Source organism: Dendrobates tinctorius, unplaced genomic scaffold, assembly GCF_039654945.1.
Source record: "Dendrobates tinctorius isolate UK_male_01 unplaced genomic scaffold, ASM3965494v1 ptg000016l, whole genome shotgun sequence".
Classification (NCBI taxonomy): Eukaryota; Metazoa; Chordata; class Amphibia; order Anura; family Dendrobatidae; genus Dendrobates; species Dendrobates tinctorius.
The window spans coordinates 44,177,581-44,196,231 of NW_027361684.1; the positions used below are offsets into that span (position 1 = coordinate 44,177,581).

The 18,651-nt window shown below is 45.6% G+C and overlaps 1 protein-coding gene and 1 long non-coding RNA gene across 13 annotated transcripts in view; one reads left to right on the forward strand and one right to left on the reverse strand.

Annotated features, from left to right (window-relative positions):
• LOC141080521 (uncharacterized) overlaps window positions 1–18,651 on the forward strand; it is a 200,467-nt gene that overhangs the window by 74,418 nt on the left and 107,398 nt on the right. The window lies entirely within an intron of this gene.
• ELN (elastin) overlaps window positions 15,110–18,651 on the reverse strand; it is a 96,237-nt gene continuing 92,695 nt past the window's right edge. For all 9 annotated transcript variants that reach the window (XM_073565774.1, XM_073565776.1, XM_073565775.1 and 6 more), the window contains one exon: window positions 15,110–17,219. In XM_073565774.1, the coding sequence (XP_073421875.1) occupies window positions 17,170–17,219 (50 nt within the window). In that variant the 3' untranslated portion in view covers window positions 15,110–17,169. The remainder of the gene's footprint in view (window positions 17,220–18,651) is intronic.

Genomic DNA, 18,651 nt, shown 5'->3' on the forward strand with positions numbered 1-18,651 from the left:
GCTCTCTGCGGCCATTGACCTGCATCTGTTCAGTTGTGAATGAATAGGATGAGTGTGGTAGTTTGTGTCCACATTGTGAATGGAAGCAGGAAGGTTATTGATTGGAGAGGTCCTGTCCTGGGTGTGGAGTATGTCTGATCTCATTAAGATTCATGTAGCAGGCACTTCTTCAGCAGCTCAGTCACATCCCCCGCTGGAGAGAGGCCATGCCCTGACCTCCTCCTTATCACATGTCCCTTTGTATGTGTTTTCATTGTCTCTCCCTGCATACTTTCCATTAGTGACTAGGGATGAGCTTTCTTGCTTCCACACGCTGAGTTTTCCTGTTTCCTGACATGATCTATTTCTCTGTCTATATCTGTGGGTCTACAGTATCTGTAGGATATCCAAGAAGTATCATTTTGCCTCTCTCACAGCCAAACCAGATCTCACACTTTGCACTGACAAGGGGCAGTACCTCGAAACACAGTGTCTGCAAATTGAGATTCTGGCTTGGCTTTTATCCTAAGGGCCCCGTCATACATAGCGATTCACCAGCGATCCCGACAACGATATCAACTTGTCAGGATTGCTGGTGTGTCTCTACATGATCGCTGGTGAGCTGCCAAACAGACAGCTTCACCAGCGATCAGCACCAGCGACGCCGAGCGCCCGGCGTCGCTGTGCTCGTTAGTTACCAGCGCCTGATGCATGGAGCTGGTAACTAAGATACACATCAGGTTTCTAAGCAGTGCGCGTCACTTAGAACCCGATGTGTACCTTGGTTACCAACTCCCTGCATCAGCGCGCTGGTAACTAAGGTACACATCGGGTTTCTAAGTGACGCGCGCTGCTTAGAAATCCGATGTTTACCTTAGTTACCAGCGCACTGTTCGCTGGTCTCCCGCCTGTCACACGCAGCGATGCGTGCTGGCCAGCGGGAGACCAGCGATCAAAGAAATGTCCAGGGCATTCCAACAACGATCAGCGATACCCGGCAGGGGGGCGGTCGCTGGTCAGTGTCACACACAGCGATCTCGCTGGTAAGATCGCTGTTGCGTCACAAAAATTGTGACTCAGCAGAGATCTCGCTAGCGAGATCGCTATGTGTGACGAGGGCTTAAGTCATGTGAAAAGGCTCGATAAAGGGTCGACATTGACTTTTAGGATTGCTACTTCCAATAGGTGGCACTGGAGTTCTAGTCCTCTTCCTCTCTGAAGAGACAATTTGCAGTATCTGTAGGGTGACTTTTGAGACTATTCTGTAAGAGACCACCTGTTTGTGAAGGTTATCCCCTTGTTTTTTGTGACGTATTTTCAACTTCTTCCTTCAGACGTGACCTTTGTCTACAGATCTGGATTTCAGAGATAAAGAATCTTTTGTTGGTAGTAGAGTACTGAATCTGATCAGGATGATTTTTGGTGACTGGGCACTTTAACACCCCGGCCTCTATCAGATCTTTTGCCTTTGAGAAATCCAAACTGCTCATTCCATTTTAATGAAGTGAGGTGTAAAAACACTAATGTGTGTTAATTTAGCTCTGATGTATAAATAAATCATGACTTGCAGCGTGCCCACAGACAGCAGTCAGATGGGACTAAGCCTGGCAGCTGCATTATGGCAAGTCTAGAGTTAACCAAAGCCTAGGAGACTGGTACATGAATACTGACTGCTAACTATGGATTCTTGATGGAAAATTACCTCCTGGCCCCTAAATTAGTTGCATTCCTTAAATTCTTTGTCATATGTCTATATACATCAGCGGTGATCTTAGAGAAGCATTGAAGCACTTGTTGCTCATCTATCTGGGAATAGTTGTAAAGTAACTTCCAAATTATTTAGAGTCCATCATTTTGCGGTGACAAAAATTATTCACAAGCGGAAAACATTCAAGACAGTTGAAATTCTTCTCTGGAGTTGATATAACAGCAAATGCAAATTCACTGCAAGGTCAGATGGTGCAATGTTTAGGGAAATTACTAAAGATCTCAGCTCAGACTCTAAAGGCCTCATGTAGCATGTTAAATGTTCAAGTTAATGATGGTACAAACTGAACAAGTGACTTGTTTGGAAAGATTGCCAGGAGAAAGCCTCTTCTTTCTAAAAAAGAACACACCAGCACAGCCTAAGTTTGCAAAGTAACATCTTAAAAATCCCCAATTCTTCTGGACCAATGTCCTTTAGTCCAGCAAGACCTAAGAGTAGATGTTTGGCCATAATACCCTGTGCCACATTTGGAGAATGCCAAACACAACATATCAGCACAAACACTTCACACCAACTGTCAAGTACAATGTGAAGTACTGTAGTGGAGGGGTGAGAATTGTTTTGTTTTGTGAGCTCAGTACCTGAGTACCTTGCAGTCATTGAGGTGACCTTGAACTCCATTGTATACCAAAGTATTCTAGAGTCAAATGTGTGACCATCTATCCAAAAGACAAAGCATAGCTGAAACTATGTCATGCAACAGGGCAATGTCCACAAACCTAAAAAAAATTTGAGGTTCTCCAGGAATAGAAGTAAATAAAAAGTAAGAAATATGTCATTGTAAATTTATAAGTACCTTTAATTAGCAAATAACAATAGTTTTACCTATTGAAAATAATCACTATAGAAATAAAGTGGCTGCCATCTTATTACACCAACAGAAAGATGTCCTAGAATGTTAAAACAGTTGTCTGTCACCATGTGCAAATAGAAAGCTCCCCCTCCCCTTCTAGAAAGATGTGCTCGCTGAGGATATTTTGTTAGAAAAACCAGTGGTGCTGATGTAAGAAGAAGCTGCTCACACTGCTGTCCATCTTGTCTCTCAGATTTTACACTAGAGATACCAGTGGTGCTGAGATAAGAAGAGGCTGCTCACACTTCTGTAAACCATACCATGTTTTTCTGATCTAATACTTGAGATACCAGGAGAACAGAGGTAAGAAGAAGCTGCTCACACTGCTATCCCCCATGTTTTTCTAATCTAACACTGGCAATACTAGGAGTGCTAAGCTAAGAAGAGGATACACTGCTGTCCACCATGCCTTTTTTTATCTAATACTAGAGATACCAGGAGTAATGAGGTAAGAAGAGGACCCTCACTTTGCCGTTCACCCTGTCATACAATTTCTTGTTGTGGTATGTACTCTTTTTCTGTTGACCGGGCTTATTCCTATGAGTTACACAGAATAGTGTGTGCTAGTGGTGGCACTACGTGGAGCAGAGTGCTGTAGTAGTTGTACTACACGGAGCAGTTTGCTGTAGTGGAAATGTACAATATGTTTTTGATGATTTCTTTGTTACATTATTTGTACTGATTCACCTAATAAACTATATTAATTCTTACTCAGTGTGCATGACCCATTTTTTATAGCTATCTTTTTCGTGTTTTGCTGCAGTAGTGGTATGTTGTAGCAGTGGACCCTGCGGCTAAGTTCTATCCCTGTAGGAAACTTTATGGACAGTTTTCCCTTGAGCAAATGCTTGTAGAGCCAATGTCTCCTTAAAGGGACCCTGTCATGTGAAAAAACACGATTTACCTGCAGATGTAGGGTTACAAGGAGCGGCTACAAGGAGGATATGAGCCAATGTTCTCCCTGTAGCTGTGCCTTCAGTAAGGTGGTCGGTCAGCCTTTTACATGCAAATTAATCCTATATCTGCAGGTAAATAGCATATTTACACATGACAAGTTCCCTTTAACCCAACATCCATGAAAATATGGCATTTTTTATTACCGCTGGACTACTTGTGAGTCCGACAGGAAATTAACCTGTAATCCTCTAAATTAAATTGGAGGCACGGGGGTGCAGTGTTAAATCTCTGTACACTCTGGAGCTTATACAGAATCCTAAGACATCAGTGCTTGTAAGTATTGGATCCTATATTAAATTGGGAATCATATTTGGTCATTTCCTAATGGGGTCTCTTGCCTCTAGATAATTCCTATCAGCAATGATTCCTTGAGGTTTGTAAAGCTACATCACCCATTTGTTATAGGTATTTTTTTTATTTTGATATCATAGTGTTACAGAATGGAGAAACCTGCTGAACGTGTCATTCTATACGTACTCTAGGACATGTTTCTGAGCATGGGAAAGTAATAACCTTGAACTTACTGACTGGATAAATATATACAGAAATGACATCACAGGTGAAATATTTGCAGTGCCAAACTACACTTTTGTTTGACCCCATCACTGTTTAAAAGTGAGAACCAACGGGGAGGCAAAACTGGTAATTCATGTCTGATCTCACTTCTAATCTTTTACCTACAAAACAAAACATGTAGCATTTTCCCTAAGCAAGTGTACAAAAAATATTGTTATTTGTACAGTCTATCTAAAAGGGAATGTATTGTCATGCAGTGATGCATTGTTTAAATCTAGTTTTCTGTAGGTTCTGATAGCAAGCTAACAGTGATGAGCGAATGCGCTCGGATAAGGTGTTATCTGAGCATGCTCTAGTGCTAACAGTGTCTTCGGTGTGCTCAAAAAATATGTTCAAGTAGTCGCAGCTGCATGTCTCATGGCTATTTGACAACCACAATACATGAGGAGATTGCCTGTTTGTTGTTGTTGAGACATGCAAGTGTAAGAAGATGGACAGGACCGGGGGGTACCTCTCTTGCGCCGGTTCTGGAACTGTCGGGGCTGTCACCATTGTTGCCTGAGGGAAAGCTTTCCGACCCGGACCGACCTTTGCACTCAATAGCAGTCTCTTTAATAAAAGAGAGAGGAGACTTGGCGGGAAGACAGCACGCAGCAGGGGAAGGTTGGTGCTCCGTCCCTCGAGCATCGTGATAGCACAGACCTGCACTGTAGATTCCCTGCGTCCAGGGATACTGACCGTGGACAGCAATCAGCCATGTGACCGAAAGTTGCAGACGCTCTGGGCTGGTGATTGCTGCACACATCCCGCCTAAGACAGACCATGTGACTCAGTTAGAACTGTGTAATTCCTCAGCCGCCTATTGTTGCCGAGCTGAGTCATGCTTCGGCGGTAACACAGACTTCTCTGCATCCCGTACGATGAACCGTGGATCAAGTACCCCGCTTAGGACAGTGAGGACCCACTGCCATCACCGGGAACCGGACCCCAACTTCTTCAAGACGACATCTGAGACATCACGCGCCACTTGCCTGGGCACCACCGTTGGAACCTACAGCTCTGCAGTCAGGAAGCTGGTGGACTGATAAGTTAACCCTTTCAGGAACAGATGTTTTACTTTATACCTCACCTTGCACGAATACCATACTAATACCTACTCCCTTACCCCCCCGCTTAACCCATCATTTCCATGCGTGGAGTATACCTCTGTTAATAAATCTGTTAACCCTTGCTCTGCCTCCTGTCCATCACTACATCCCGCTACCTGCTCACGCTTGGCGTAGTCAGCAGAATGCAGTCCAACAGCATGGAGGCGGCAGACCAAGCAGCTGGGGTGGGCCCTAGGTCCAGTATATCCCTGGGGGCGATGTTGAGCAACCTACCGAAGCTTACTGGGAGCAATATAATGCATCCCATGACCCCTGCTTTAGAAGCGGAGGTTGCCATGATGGCTCTAGATGGAGAGGTGAGGTATTCTGTCATGCTACGACCCCCCCCCCAGGTACAAGACACCTTTAACAAAGTTTTACAAATACTTGAGGAAACCCATGGAGACCCCATGGACGTAGGGGAGTTACTTATGCGCTTATTTTGCCGGGTTCAAAGGGAGGGGGAGACAGTGACGTAGTACATGAACGTGCTACAGGAGATCCATACTGCCATTACTAGAAAAGATGGCATAGGCATAGGGTCTACTGACATAGTGCTGCGGGATCAGTTGGTGACAGGCTTGTGAGATGTGCTGCTGAAACAGGCTTTGCGGGATAGCTTGCGGGTAAATCCATGCTTGACCTTTTCCAAGGCGGGGAGTGAAGCGCGCACGAGCGAGCAAGAGCAGGGACTGACAGTCCCGGCGGGGAAGGTCCAGAGCGGAGAGGTATCTGTGACAATGGCCACCGAACCAAGATGGTTGGAAGAGTTGCAAAAGGAAATTCAGGATATCTGAGAAGAGTTGGCTGATTCAAAAAAGAAACCTGCAGTTTTATCAAATCCGCCTGGGGGCAGAAATGTTCCTGAACCTCGTCGCGAAACAAGAACGCCCACGCCAAGAGGAATTCCCCACGTTATAACTGCAGTGAAACTGGACAATTGGCTTGGGGGTGCACACGATGGAATATGCCCCTTCAACGCTGTCCATTAAACTAAGAGGCTCTGAGCTTGGGGAATGCCGCCCGGAGCCTGAACAGTCAAGAAGGAATAATAGAAGTCCCACAAATCTAGTTTCCATGTGTCCTCTCGTCTGGGCCGAAATGGATGGACAGGCTGTACTTTGTCTGGTAGACACTGGCTCACAGGTGACCACGATGCCTGAAACAAACTTCCGATGACACTTTCCCAAGGCAATGTGGCCTGAATGTGGCGCAGTGAAAAAGTTGACGGCTGCCAACCACTTGCCCATCCCGGTCTCAGGGGTGGTCTGGATACAAATAACTGTCTACGGTAAAGACTTACTGTAGGTTGGAAGGGAGTGTTGTTGACCGCTGGGGACGCAGGTATCGAACATGCTGTCATTCTAGGGATGAACATGCTGAAAGAATTCAGAAGTCTTCTCATCAACGACTCCCCAGATGTGTTCCTGAAAAAGTGGAGCCCTCGCACTCCCAAAGGAGAGTGTTTCAACAGCTAATCCGAGCGGCTCATGCCCAAGAGACCTCTAGTGGTGGGAAAATGTTGGAAAAAGTGATCGTTCCAGCCTCTGCCAATCTTGTTTTGCCACCGGGACAAACCGTGCTTTCCCTGCCCATCCGGGCTTGTACCCCTCTGGAAGGAGTTGCGATACAGATAGAGCCAGCTATTTTGGAGCAACTACCTCCAGGGCTCCTTGTTGCGCGGACGCTAGCCACTGTACATGACGGGACGGTCCCAGTACGATGTGTTAATTTGGGAGAGAGTAATATCACACTCCCATCCAGGAGAGAAGTAGCGCAAATCCTGGGAATGCTGGAAGAACTGATAAACTGATACCACCATAGGCCATACAATTGATAGTGAAACATGGAAATCCTTGGACCGTGGCTGTAGATATGTCTTTAACACCAGAACCTCAGCAGATGCGGGAGGGGCTCCGTATGCTAGAAAAAATGCGGGCCGAATTGACAGAACTATTGGCAAATGCCTATGTCCGAGCAGGACTGAGTAAAGATGGCCTTTATACTCCCCATGGGTCTATACGAATTCAACCGGATGCCATTCGGCCTAGCTAACACTCCTGGTACTTTCGAACTGGAGTACCGGTGGGAGAAGAACCAGTATCGGGTGAAGCGGAGAATCAACTTGACTCAGCTACTCCTTCTGTCTTACGGGGCTCTGAACGGACAACAGCTGGGATACCCCCAACCGATTCAATCAAGGCCAATTTATTTGGCAACAAATCGTTCAAGGAATAGGAGAATGTCAATGCATATTACAAGAGCTCTCGCCTGTGGAATGGCGAGCAAAAGGAAAGGGGGAGTATAAGAAGATGGACCGGAGGTACCTCTCTTGCGCTGGTTCTAAAACTGTCGGGGCTGTCACCATAGTTGCCTGGGGGAAAACTTTCTGACCCGGACTGACCTTTGCACTCAATAGCAAGGGACGTGTCTAATAAAAGGCGCTGTGCGCGGGAAAGGAAGAGGAGACTTGGCGAAAATACAGACTTCTCTGCATTCTGTATAATGAACCGTGCATCAAGGACCCCTCTTAGGTCAGTAAGGACCCACCACCATCAATGGGAACTGGACCCCCAACTTCTTCAGGACGACACCAGAGAGATCACGCGCCACTTGCCTGGGCGCCACCGTTGGAACCTACAGCTCTGCAGTCAGGGCTGTTATAGAGTGTGAGAGCTACTGTGGGGGGGGATCATCATAATCTGCGGAGATCATTATACAGTGTGGAAGCTAATGTGAGGGCCATTATACAATTTGGGGGCTACTGTGAGTGGCCTCATAGTATGGGGACCATTATACAATGTTAGGGCTACTATGGGGGCTATTGTACAGTATGGGGGCTACTATGGGGGCTATTGTACAGGGTACATTATACTGTGTTGGCGCCATTACATAGTGTGGGTACCATCATACACTGTGTTGACTACTGTGGGGGTCATTATACTGTGTTCTGAGGAACCTGTGGGCCCATAATATGGGTGCTGTGGGACCATCATTCTATGTATAGGGGAGCTGAGGACCCATAATACTGTGTATAGGGGAGCTGTGGGCCCATAATACTGTGAATGGGGAAAATGTACAATGGGGGACTCAGGGACATTTTTAAATGTTAGCTGGGCACTTCTGAAGCATTATTGTTATAGGGGGAATCAGAGTATTGTGACCGTCACAAGGGGCATTACTACTGGGGCAAAATGTGGACACTTGCACAGGGCATTAATATTTTCTAGGTATCAATTTTATCATCTTGAGGTCACAAAGGAAGCATGTGATGGGCACAGTGGTGGTATTATTACACGAGGGGCACAGTGGTGGCATTATTATGTGGGGCAGTAAGAGGAGCACTGTGTTGTACCACACAGCAAGTGGAGTAATAGAGACTCATAAGGCAGCAGTGGCTCAACATTGGGGTGTCAGTAGGATGAGGAGTTTGAACAATTTGGCAATAAATGGGAGCGGTGCTGGAAATGTGAGGTCAAATGTGTTCTTGTTGTAATCTCTGCAGAGGAGTTCTGGCTGGAGAAGTTGTCATGTTGGTCTGAGCAAGATGGAAAAAAGGTAAAATTAATGACTCCATTGGAAAGAATGTCAGCTGTAAGTTACTATCTGTAACTGTACTGTACTGTTACATGTTCTGCAGGACTGGTATCTACCACTATATGGTCCACCAAATGGCAGTAATATCAGTGTTGGTCTTTGTGTAGAGATTTAGTTCCAGTAACAGCATAGTCATCTGCTGAGGATTCCTATCCCCATGATTAGGGTGCACCACTGTAGCTGTAATCGGGGTAACCTGGTTAGGGGTCCACTCAAATGTTTTGCCCTCTCCTCAGATGAACTTTCAGCTCTCAGCTCTCCTATAGCTATGCCTTTGGTATGGCCCCATAGTATAACATTGGTCCTGGTGGTATCCAATGTTTTGTCGGATCGAATTGGAACCGAAAATACGGTCGTCTGTATCTGCCTTAAGGGATACATGTTCTATCTATGAAAAATACTACTACTGTAGAATATGTACATGAAAACTGAACATCTGAATGAGCCCTTAGGCTACTTTCACACATCAGGTTTTCGGAGTCAGGCGCGATCCGGCGTCGTGCCGGAACGCCGGATCCGGCAACTGTTTCGTAAAACCGGATGTGACGGATCCGGTTTTCTGCCGGATCCGTCTTTTTCTTGACAGACAAAACCGGATCCGTCTCATCCGGTTCATCCGTTTTTCTATCCGTTTTTCGACGGATTACGCCGGATCCGGTTTTTAAAATTGACCCTTGTGGCCTTCCGAACGGGATTGGCTACTGGAAAACTATATATAGCATGTTCCTACAGCCCTTCTTTGACAGGTTGTAGAGGAGAAAGTGCAGGTTGGAGAGAAGAGCAAGTTACTGGCGAAGATGGATGTTGTCATTGGAAATATTTTGAAGAATTTGGCGGATTTTACAGCGGAGGCAAATCGTTTGAGGGTGATTGTTCTGGAGAAGGAGAGAGCGAGACAGCAGCGCATCAGGCATCGTAGATGACGTTTGTGGATCCACCCCATCACAGCCAAGAGAATGACGCGTGGGGTCTATTCTACACTATGCATGGACCTTCGACGAAACCCGGATAAATTTTTTGGATATGTTAGGATGAAAATGGAGAATTTTGATTACTTGGTGGAGCGCATTGCACACCTCATAAGAAAAGCGGACACCTATTGCCGCTTCTCTGTTTCACCCGCAGAGCGTCTGATGGTGACTTTAAGGTAAGCCACATTTATTGGATATGCTCGCATCAGAGCACACTTTCACTGCAATCTTGTTGGTGGTAGTTTGTATCTCCAAGTGTTATAGCTCAGTTTTGGTATGTAATGCTGTGATTTAAAACTAATTTATTGTTTTTTAATTCCCCACAGATTTCTTGCAACTGGAGAATCCCTTTCGTCACTGCATTTCCAGTACAGACTCGGGATTTCCACCATATCTGGAATTGTGAAGTACACATGCCGTGCACTGTGGGACTCCTTAGCTGAAGAGTTTTTACCAGAGCCCACAACAGAGAGGTGGATTGAAATTGCTGACAAGTTTCAACAGATATGTCAGTTTCCAAACTGCTTGGGCGCTGTGGACGGGAAACATATCCGCATTGTAAAGCCAGCTGGATCGGGATCGGAATATTTCAATTACAAGAAATATTTTTCAATTGTCCTCATGGCCATCGCTGACGCGGAATACAAATTTATTGCGGTTGATATTGGGGCCTATGGCCGCTCCAATGACTCTCAAGTTTTCAAACTGTCTGCCATGGGGCGTAAACTGTATGGAAACACCTTCCAGTTCCCACCACCTAGACCGCTGCCGCAAACATCTGGTCCACCTATGCCATTTGTCTGTGTAGGGGATGAAGCCTTCCAGCTGTCAGAACACCTTTTGAAACCGTACTCTAGCAGAGGATTGACAAGACCAAAACGCATTTTTAATTACCGCCTCACAAGAGCAAGAAGAATGGTTGAATGTACCTTTGGTATTCTGACAGCCAAATGGCAGGTCCTATTGACTGCGATCAACCTCAAGACAGAAACTGTGGACGAGGTGATCAAAGCGTGCGTGGTACTCCACAATTTTGTTATCTGCAAGGAACCCATTTCCATTGAGGACACCTCTGAAGAAACCACCTTGCAAGATTACCATGACATTACCACTAGAAGTTCTGTGACGGTTTCAGTAATGAGGGACAATTTTGCACTATACTTTATGTCACCTCAAGGCAGAGTACACTGGCAGGATGACAGAGTGTGAAAGATTTGTGCCCAACCAAACTTGTGTACCTTCTGTACCAACAGTATATACCTTTGCCAACCAAAGTTGGCTATCTTGTCATGGTCTCTATTTTTAGCTTTAGGCCACAGGTGTGTACCTGGTTGTGTTTTATGCAAAGTATTTCACCTTTTAACAAAAGTTGTGTACATTGTTAGGAAATCACCAACAATAAACACAACTTTTTAGGTGAAATACTTTGCTTCAAACACAACCAGGAACACAACTGTGGCAAAAAGCTAAAATTTACCCACAGTTATATACCTAGTTTTGAATACCATTTCACCTTTTAAATACCCTGTATTTAACCTTTTTCGCCGCAGAAAGAAATGACAGACAACCAGTGTAAAATAATTTAACTTTTATTGAAAAATGTTTTTTTTAGTAAACTTTTTTAAAATTTTAATAAACTTGTTTAATAAAACTTTGAAACTATAAAACTGAAACCATAAAACTGGTCATTTTTATTTAAATACACACATTATAAATCTGTGTAGTGTGTGGTGGAAATACTGCTGTAGGGGCTGCGGGACACTTCGACACTGGGAGTGTGGAGAGAGGACTGGGATCGTGGTGGGGAAGGAACAGTTAGAGGTGAAGGTGTGGAAAAAACTACAGAATTTGTGGACATGTGGGAAGCAGAAGAGGTGGTGGGTGGTGGAGTGGAGGGTTGGGCAGGGACTGTAGGAGCAGATGATGTTGATGGCAAGTTGTATGGGGAAGGAGTTTGGTACGGGGCAGGTTGCTGGAAGTGGGGAGATGTCTGGTACGGGGCAGGTTGCTGGAAGTGGGGAGATGTCTGGTACGGGGCAGGTTGCTGGAAGTGGGGAGATGTCTGGTACGGGGCAGGTTGCTGGAAGTGGGGAGATGTCTGGTACTGGGGAGGTTGCTGGTACTGGGGAGTTTGCAGGTACTGGGGAGGTTGCTGGTACTGGGGAGGTTGCTGGTACTGGGGAGGTTGCTGGTACTGGGGAGGTTGCTGGTGCTGGGGAGGTGGATGATGCTGGGGTGGTGGATGGTGCTGGGGAGGTGGATGGTGCTGGGGAGGTGGATGGTATGTAATAGGAGGGGGAGGATGGAAAGTGGCTGGAGGGGGTGTAGATGTAATAGGAGGGGGAGGATGGAAAGTGGCTGGAGGGGGTGTAGATGTAATAGGAGGGGGAGGATGGAAAGTGGCTGGAGGGGGTGCAGGTGGAGGAACTACTGTGGTGGGAGGAGGAGGTTGGGAGGTAACTTGCTGGAGAGCAGCGTGGCATGAATGCATTACATGCATCTGCTGGGCAGGAGAGAGCGTTTCCATGCGCTCCACAACAGACCTGAAAAAGGTGTGGTTTGGCGAAGATCTTGCTTCTGAATGCATGGTTTGCAGAAGTGTCTTCACCTCCAGAATGCTGGAGTTGATCTGCTGATAGCCTGCGGAGATTTGCTCTGACAAGACTTTTAGACAGTTCTGGAAAGATGCATTCAGATGCAAGAACTCTGGCGCATAAGTCTTTTCCTGACCCCTCTGCCGCTGCCGCCCAGTACCCGCAGGTGTACTAGAGGTGGCAGGGGCAGAAGGGTGGGGTAAAGGGAAAGCGATCTCCTCACCAGCAGCTTCATGTAATGTAGGCGGCCACGATGCTCCTGTGCTGGTGGATGGGACAGATGGGTCGAATGTGTGGGAAGGCTGGGAAGGTGCAGATGTACCAGGGCGGTCGAAGTGTCCCTCGGTGCCGGTCTCCTCAGGGATCGCCTCAGAAGGGTCCAATCGTGCAGGCTCCCGAGTGCTGCTCACCGTGCTGTGGAATAAAGAGAAAAAAAAAACAATTAAAATACTGACATGGTATGGCCCTGGCTGAAAAAAAAATTTACATCTAACATTTGTTTTCACATGTGGTGTGTAATATTTACCTTCTGGTGACCATTGTTTCCCGGAGGAACGACAGGGCTTCTGCGTACTTGTACTTGCTCCTGCGTCCTCCAGATCCACTCGGGGCCCGCATCTCTTTATTGAACTCCTTCTTGAAACGATCCCTCACAGACCGCCACCGATTCACAATTCTGTTCCCTGAAACGAGAAAGGAGTGGTTAGTATACAACATCAGTGTTTCCCAAACTCCAGTCCTCATGGTCCCCAGGGGTCATGTTTTCAGGATTTCCATAGTAAATAGAAATCCTGAACACATGATCCGTGGGGACCACGAGGACTGGAGTTCGGGAAACACTGGTTTACATCAAGCAACCGGTACTGTATATACTTACGCTCTGTAATCTGGGCCCGAACATCGAGGTCCTCCCAGCGGCCCACAAGGAGCGAACAGATTTCCTCCCAGAGTCGTCGGGTAACGATAAGGTCAGCGTGGCGGCGGTCAGCCATATTCCAGAGCGGCTCCCTTTCTCGGACGAGATCGATGAGGTGGTCCACATCGAGTCCTCCATCCTCACCGTCAGAGTCGGGAGCACGCTGTGAAGGCTGTTAAAGAAAAAGACAAAAATAACGCCTCCACATAAGAAATGAAATAAAAAGTGCAAAAAAACAAAGCAAAAATATTTATACTTACACGCTGGTGACCGCCGCGTTGCTGTCGCCGACGACCCTGGGAGGCACTGCGAGGACCTCTTGGCCGAGCACCAGATTGGGAAGACTAGAGAAGAAAACAAAAAATGTTATGTCTTTGGATGTAGGCATTTGTTTGCTGTGTGTGGTCTGCAGAACATTGTTTTCTATGTGTTGTGTGTAGTGTGATGTTGTGTTTCTGCGTTTGATGCAAAAAACTTACCAATTGTGAGCCCACTCCAGGTGTCTGTCCACCCCTTCCTTCTTCTTCTGGGAGCTCCTCTTCATCTTGTGAATCCTGTTTTGAAATAAAAGGCAATGAATAGACATATATTACAGAGAAGATGGATTTTGGAAATAAAAACTTACCGTCAAACGCTGACGATGCGAGGGAGGGCTCCCAGAAGATGATGTGCTGTCTTCCTGGTGGCCACACTCCATGCCTGTGGGTGGTGTTCCAGCTGCTGCCATTGCTGCTGCTGCTGCTGCATCTATTGGGCGGCTGTTGAATAAAGAGAAACAAAGGGCCAATGAATATCTTGATATTCAATAGCCCTAGTTTGGAGGAATGGGGGATTTGATAATTACCGTCTCTCATCTGCTGCTGGCCTCCCCTCCTCAGCATGTTGCATTTGCTGCTCCATTTGGGGTGGTTGTGGTGCTGATGGTGCTGCAGTGGTCTCCTGCCTTCTCCTGCTTCGCTTGGTTGCTTTCTTGGGTGGCATGTTGGGTGTGGCTGTGGGTCCCACTGTCTTGCTTTTATATATGTCTTGTGGGCAGAGCTACTGAGCATGCTCAGACCAAAAAAACGGATCCGGCGCATTGCGGCGCTCATAGGCTTTCATTGTGTGAAAAAGCCGGACGCGCCGGATCCGGCGTGTCCGGCTTTTTCGCCGGAGACAAAAAACGTTACAGTAGCCGTTTTTTCCAGACGCCGGATCGCGACACATTGCCGGATCCGGCGAAAACCGGATGAAACGCATGGCCATCCGGCGCGATCCGGCGCAAATGCAAGTCAATGGGGGGGAAACCGGATCCGGCATTGCATTTCGCCAGATCCGGTTTCTGTCAAAAGCGCCGGATCGCGCCTGACGGCGAAAACCTGATGTGTGAAAGAGGCCTTAGGCTTTAAGTTAGGAGAAGAAGCCACCACCCAAGCTTTGCTTAAGCTCAGGGCCAGACTAGCCGTCTGGCAATTCTGGCAAATGTCAGAAGGGCCTGTCTGGTTGTGGGCTGCGTTGTCTGCTACGTTGTTAACAGAATCGGTGTTCTTAAGATACCCATACTGTTAAAAGTTGTGATGGAGCACAAAGTTGCTGACTCTGTCACTTACCCCAGCAGGCCATGGGTATCATAAATCTTCCTTTCCTCAATTCAGGGTAATATTAGTAATATATCCCATCTGGTTCATAAGGATGGGGACAACATGGGCCTGTGTGATTTCAAATGCCAGGGCTGAATTTCAGCCCCAGTCCGTACCTGCTTAAACTAAAAAAATTACTAATCCGCCCCTACAGACAGATTGTAGTAAAAAACACAATAACACACAACATCTCAGTTAAAAAGATTTCTTTATTCTTTATTTTAAGCAAAATTACTTTTAATAACTTTTTTCAGTATTATTTTTACAAAAAAGTGTTCAGGTTTGTTTTTTCCATTGGAGGCGGTATTAGAGGGAATACACTGAGAGGAGGAAGATGAGGGGTTGATCAGTAAACTAAGGCATTCACACATCAAACACACCCCTCACATCCAGACACAGTGGGGTACAAAAGTCAAGATCATTCTGCAGCATAATGGTAACCGAGGGAAGGCAGAGAGGAGGCACCGAGCCTAAGAGAAAGGGGAGAGAGACCTCACTCTACCAAAAATCTCACAGTTTTTTGTGTTTAACCCCTTCAATGGCAGAGTGTTTTAAATACGTTACAAATGTCTTTGGCAGCGACGTGTAATATAATAAAAATAATAATTACATATAAATCAGCTCTTGTCCCCTTCTCTCTTGACATTGTCACTCTCCCTTTTGCCTGAGTAGCTTAATCTTTAATAAGCCCTCACAGTATTAGGCAATACCTTCCTCTATCAAGGGCGCTGCAGATAAAGGCGTATAAGTACAAAAAAAATAACAGACACAGACAAAACAGCAATGCTCTGCAATTTGTGGCAAAATAAAAGGTAAGAAATATATTTTTTTGGTTTCTGTATAAAAAAAAGATGCTTTTGTAGACTCCTATGTCACGCTCCACCCTCGAGGAGGGAGAAGTCACACGCTGTAATAATACATATAACAAAAAATAAAACATCCCGTACAGTCGCCGGCCAATTGCATTACAACCGAGTTAATTCCAAGTATAAGTTACAACAACAATAACCTACTGGGGCCATGGTGTGAGAGACAGGAGCGAGGGGTAGGGGCTGTATGGCATGGGGGTAATTCCTAGTTACTGGCCCAAACACTGGGCCACCAATTGACCAAACTTGTCCACCTTATGTTAACAGTACTTTAAAAAAAAACCCAGCAGCACATTGGGCGGAAAAAAAAAGAGATTGCAAAAACTGAAGACATCGTGTACAAAAATTTGTATGAAGTAGAGAAGTAGTCGTTATCAATCAATCAGATTTAACCTGTCACGTTGTATATGTAGTCCAGTCTGTGGACAGTGTGGTTTAGAGGAGTAGATGAGCACAATTATATACAGGTTTGTTGGAAAAGATTCAGTATAACTGCTATTTTGTCATTGAAATCCCTGGTGTTTGTCCAGTCCAGTGGGCGGTACTACTCAGTCACTGACAGTTATCTCTGTAACCAGTCATTCAAGGACCCCCAGCTGGACTCATGTGCAAACAAACACCAGGTATTTGTAGAAAATAGGCGTCTTACTGAAACCTTTACCATAAAAACGTATATGAATGTGATCAGCATCTCCACATCTGTAACAACCTTCCATCAGTTCAAATTCCCTCTAAGCTCTGATTCTTCTCAGACTAAAATGAAATGTAGGACTTGATTGGTTGCTAGTGTCAACTGTCCCACAACGTACGTTTTTGAATACAAGGCCCTGTCTGATCAATCATTACTCTAGACATTATCTACGGAGTGTACACTGACAAAAGTGTTTTAGAAGTTTTTGCAAAAAGCCATATAGTGGACAATTGGTTTCTCAAGGTGGCCCAAATGAATACCAACCAGCTCCTGACTACAGTTGATGTGTATCTTGGTGTATGTTACATTTATATATTTATAGTGCATGTATGTCCATACTTGTGAATGTCCGAGTGTACTGTACACAAGTCTGCACAGGTTCCTTCATGTGCATTCATTGACGTAGGCTATGTTCTCTATTGGCATGTACACATCTACACAGTACAAACGTATTCATACAGCATCAGTGTGTGTATATGTGCCTGCCAGTGGATTCTTGCCAGACTGCAGGCTTATCTTAGAAAGTGTAGCTGCCTGACTGTTAACAGATGGACGTCTAAAAGGCAGGAAAATGGGAGAGTTGGGCGGTAACTGAGGGAATGGAGAACAGAGGGGAATACTTGAATCCTTTTACATTCACACCATGCAGTAGCACCATAGTTGATGAGGTTAATCGTAGCTCTCTGACTGCTTATTTTCTCCGCCTTCCACAGTATTTCCCTTGGCCACACAGTCCACCACCTACAAAGAGAAAGTCTATGAATCATATGAGGCAAGACTGTATTCAGAGAGTAAACACACCTAGGCTCCTAGGCATACTTTTTTCATAGTTGCTCTACATGGGCGGCCATTTTGAATTTTGATTATAAACCTTGAGGTCTCAGGCCGTACTTTAGATACACTTTATAACATGATTTAAATTTGTAGAATGAAGGAACTAATGTGCTTAGTGATGTTCCTGGACTGCTTGTTGGAGATTCATAGGAATGTCTGATACAATGCAACTATGATTTCAATGGCGCATTACAGTGGATGCCTGACTTGACACCTTTAAATCAAAGGCATGCCATTTGGAAATATTTAATCGTCTTTCAGGTTCCCTTTAACTGATAGAATCTCCAACATACTGTATATTACTGAAGGGGGTGCCAACTTCCATACTATGTCAGTATTATCTTGTGATACACCAGATGGTAAGAAACATTTCTAAAGGGGTTTTCCATGACTTTGAGATTGATGTCTTATTATTTCGTCCCATTCATTGTCTACCAGACACAGTGCCATATACAGTATCTGGCATAGCTGCTTAGTTCCATTCACTTGAATAGGACTGAGATGCCAAGAGGTGTTATAGATGCAGCCACTACAAAATCCTGAGCCTGGTGAGCAATGAGCAGATGTTTTCCTCCCGGCAGCCCTTTCAATCATCGGATCACTAGTGTGCCAGGAGTCAGAGATTCTCCTATGTACAACTTTTTGCAATTGCTCCTTTGCTACAGACTACAGACTAGAGTTGAGCGAAACAGGTCGGTCAGATTCAAAAGTCGTCGACTTTCGCCAAAGTCGGGTTTCATGAAATGAAACCCGACCACAGTGTGAAGTTGGCCATGCGGTCGGCGACCCAAGCGCCAAAGTCGGGTTTCACCGAATGCTTGCACGTGACTTTTTTCAGCCAATGAGAGAAGCGGAGCATAGCGGGAGCGTAGCTGGAGTGGGAGAGAGAGAGGGAGAGGGGGAGAGAGAGAAGAGAGAGTAGAGAGAGAGAGACATTTCGCCGCCTCTGGGGTTAAAATTCATGCCAGGTGTGTTTACAGTCCTCCACTCACTGCCGACTTTTCTCCCCATTGACTTGCATTGGGTTTCATGTTTCACGACTTTTCCCTATAGTCGGACGATTTCGTTCGACTCGACTTTTGAGAAAGTCTGGTTTCATGAAACTCGACTCGACCCAATAAAAGGCAAAGTCGCTCATCTCTACTACAGACTGTTTCTTAGTAACAGTATCTTCTGAGAAATCAATGATTTGTGTTTCATGGAAACATCTGGCATAATTTACCGATTCCAATATAGCAAAGGTAAATTCCACCTAAAATGTTTCTCCAACTATTGCAGGTTGTTAAAGAGGTTGTCCGGAACTAAACAACTGATGACCCATCCACAGAATATCATCAGT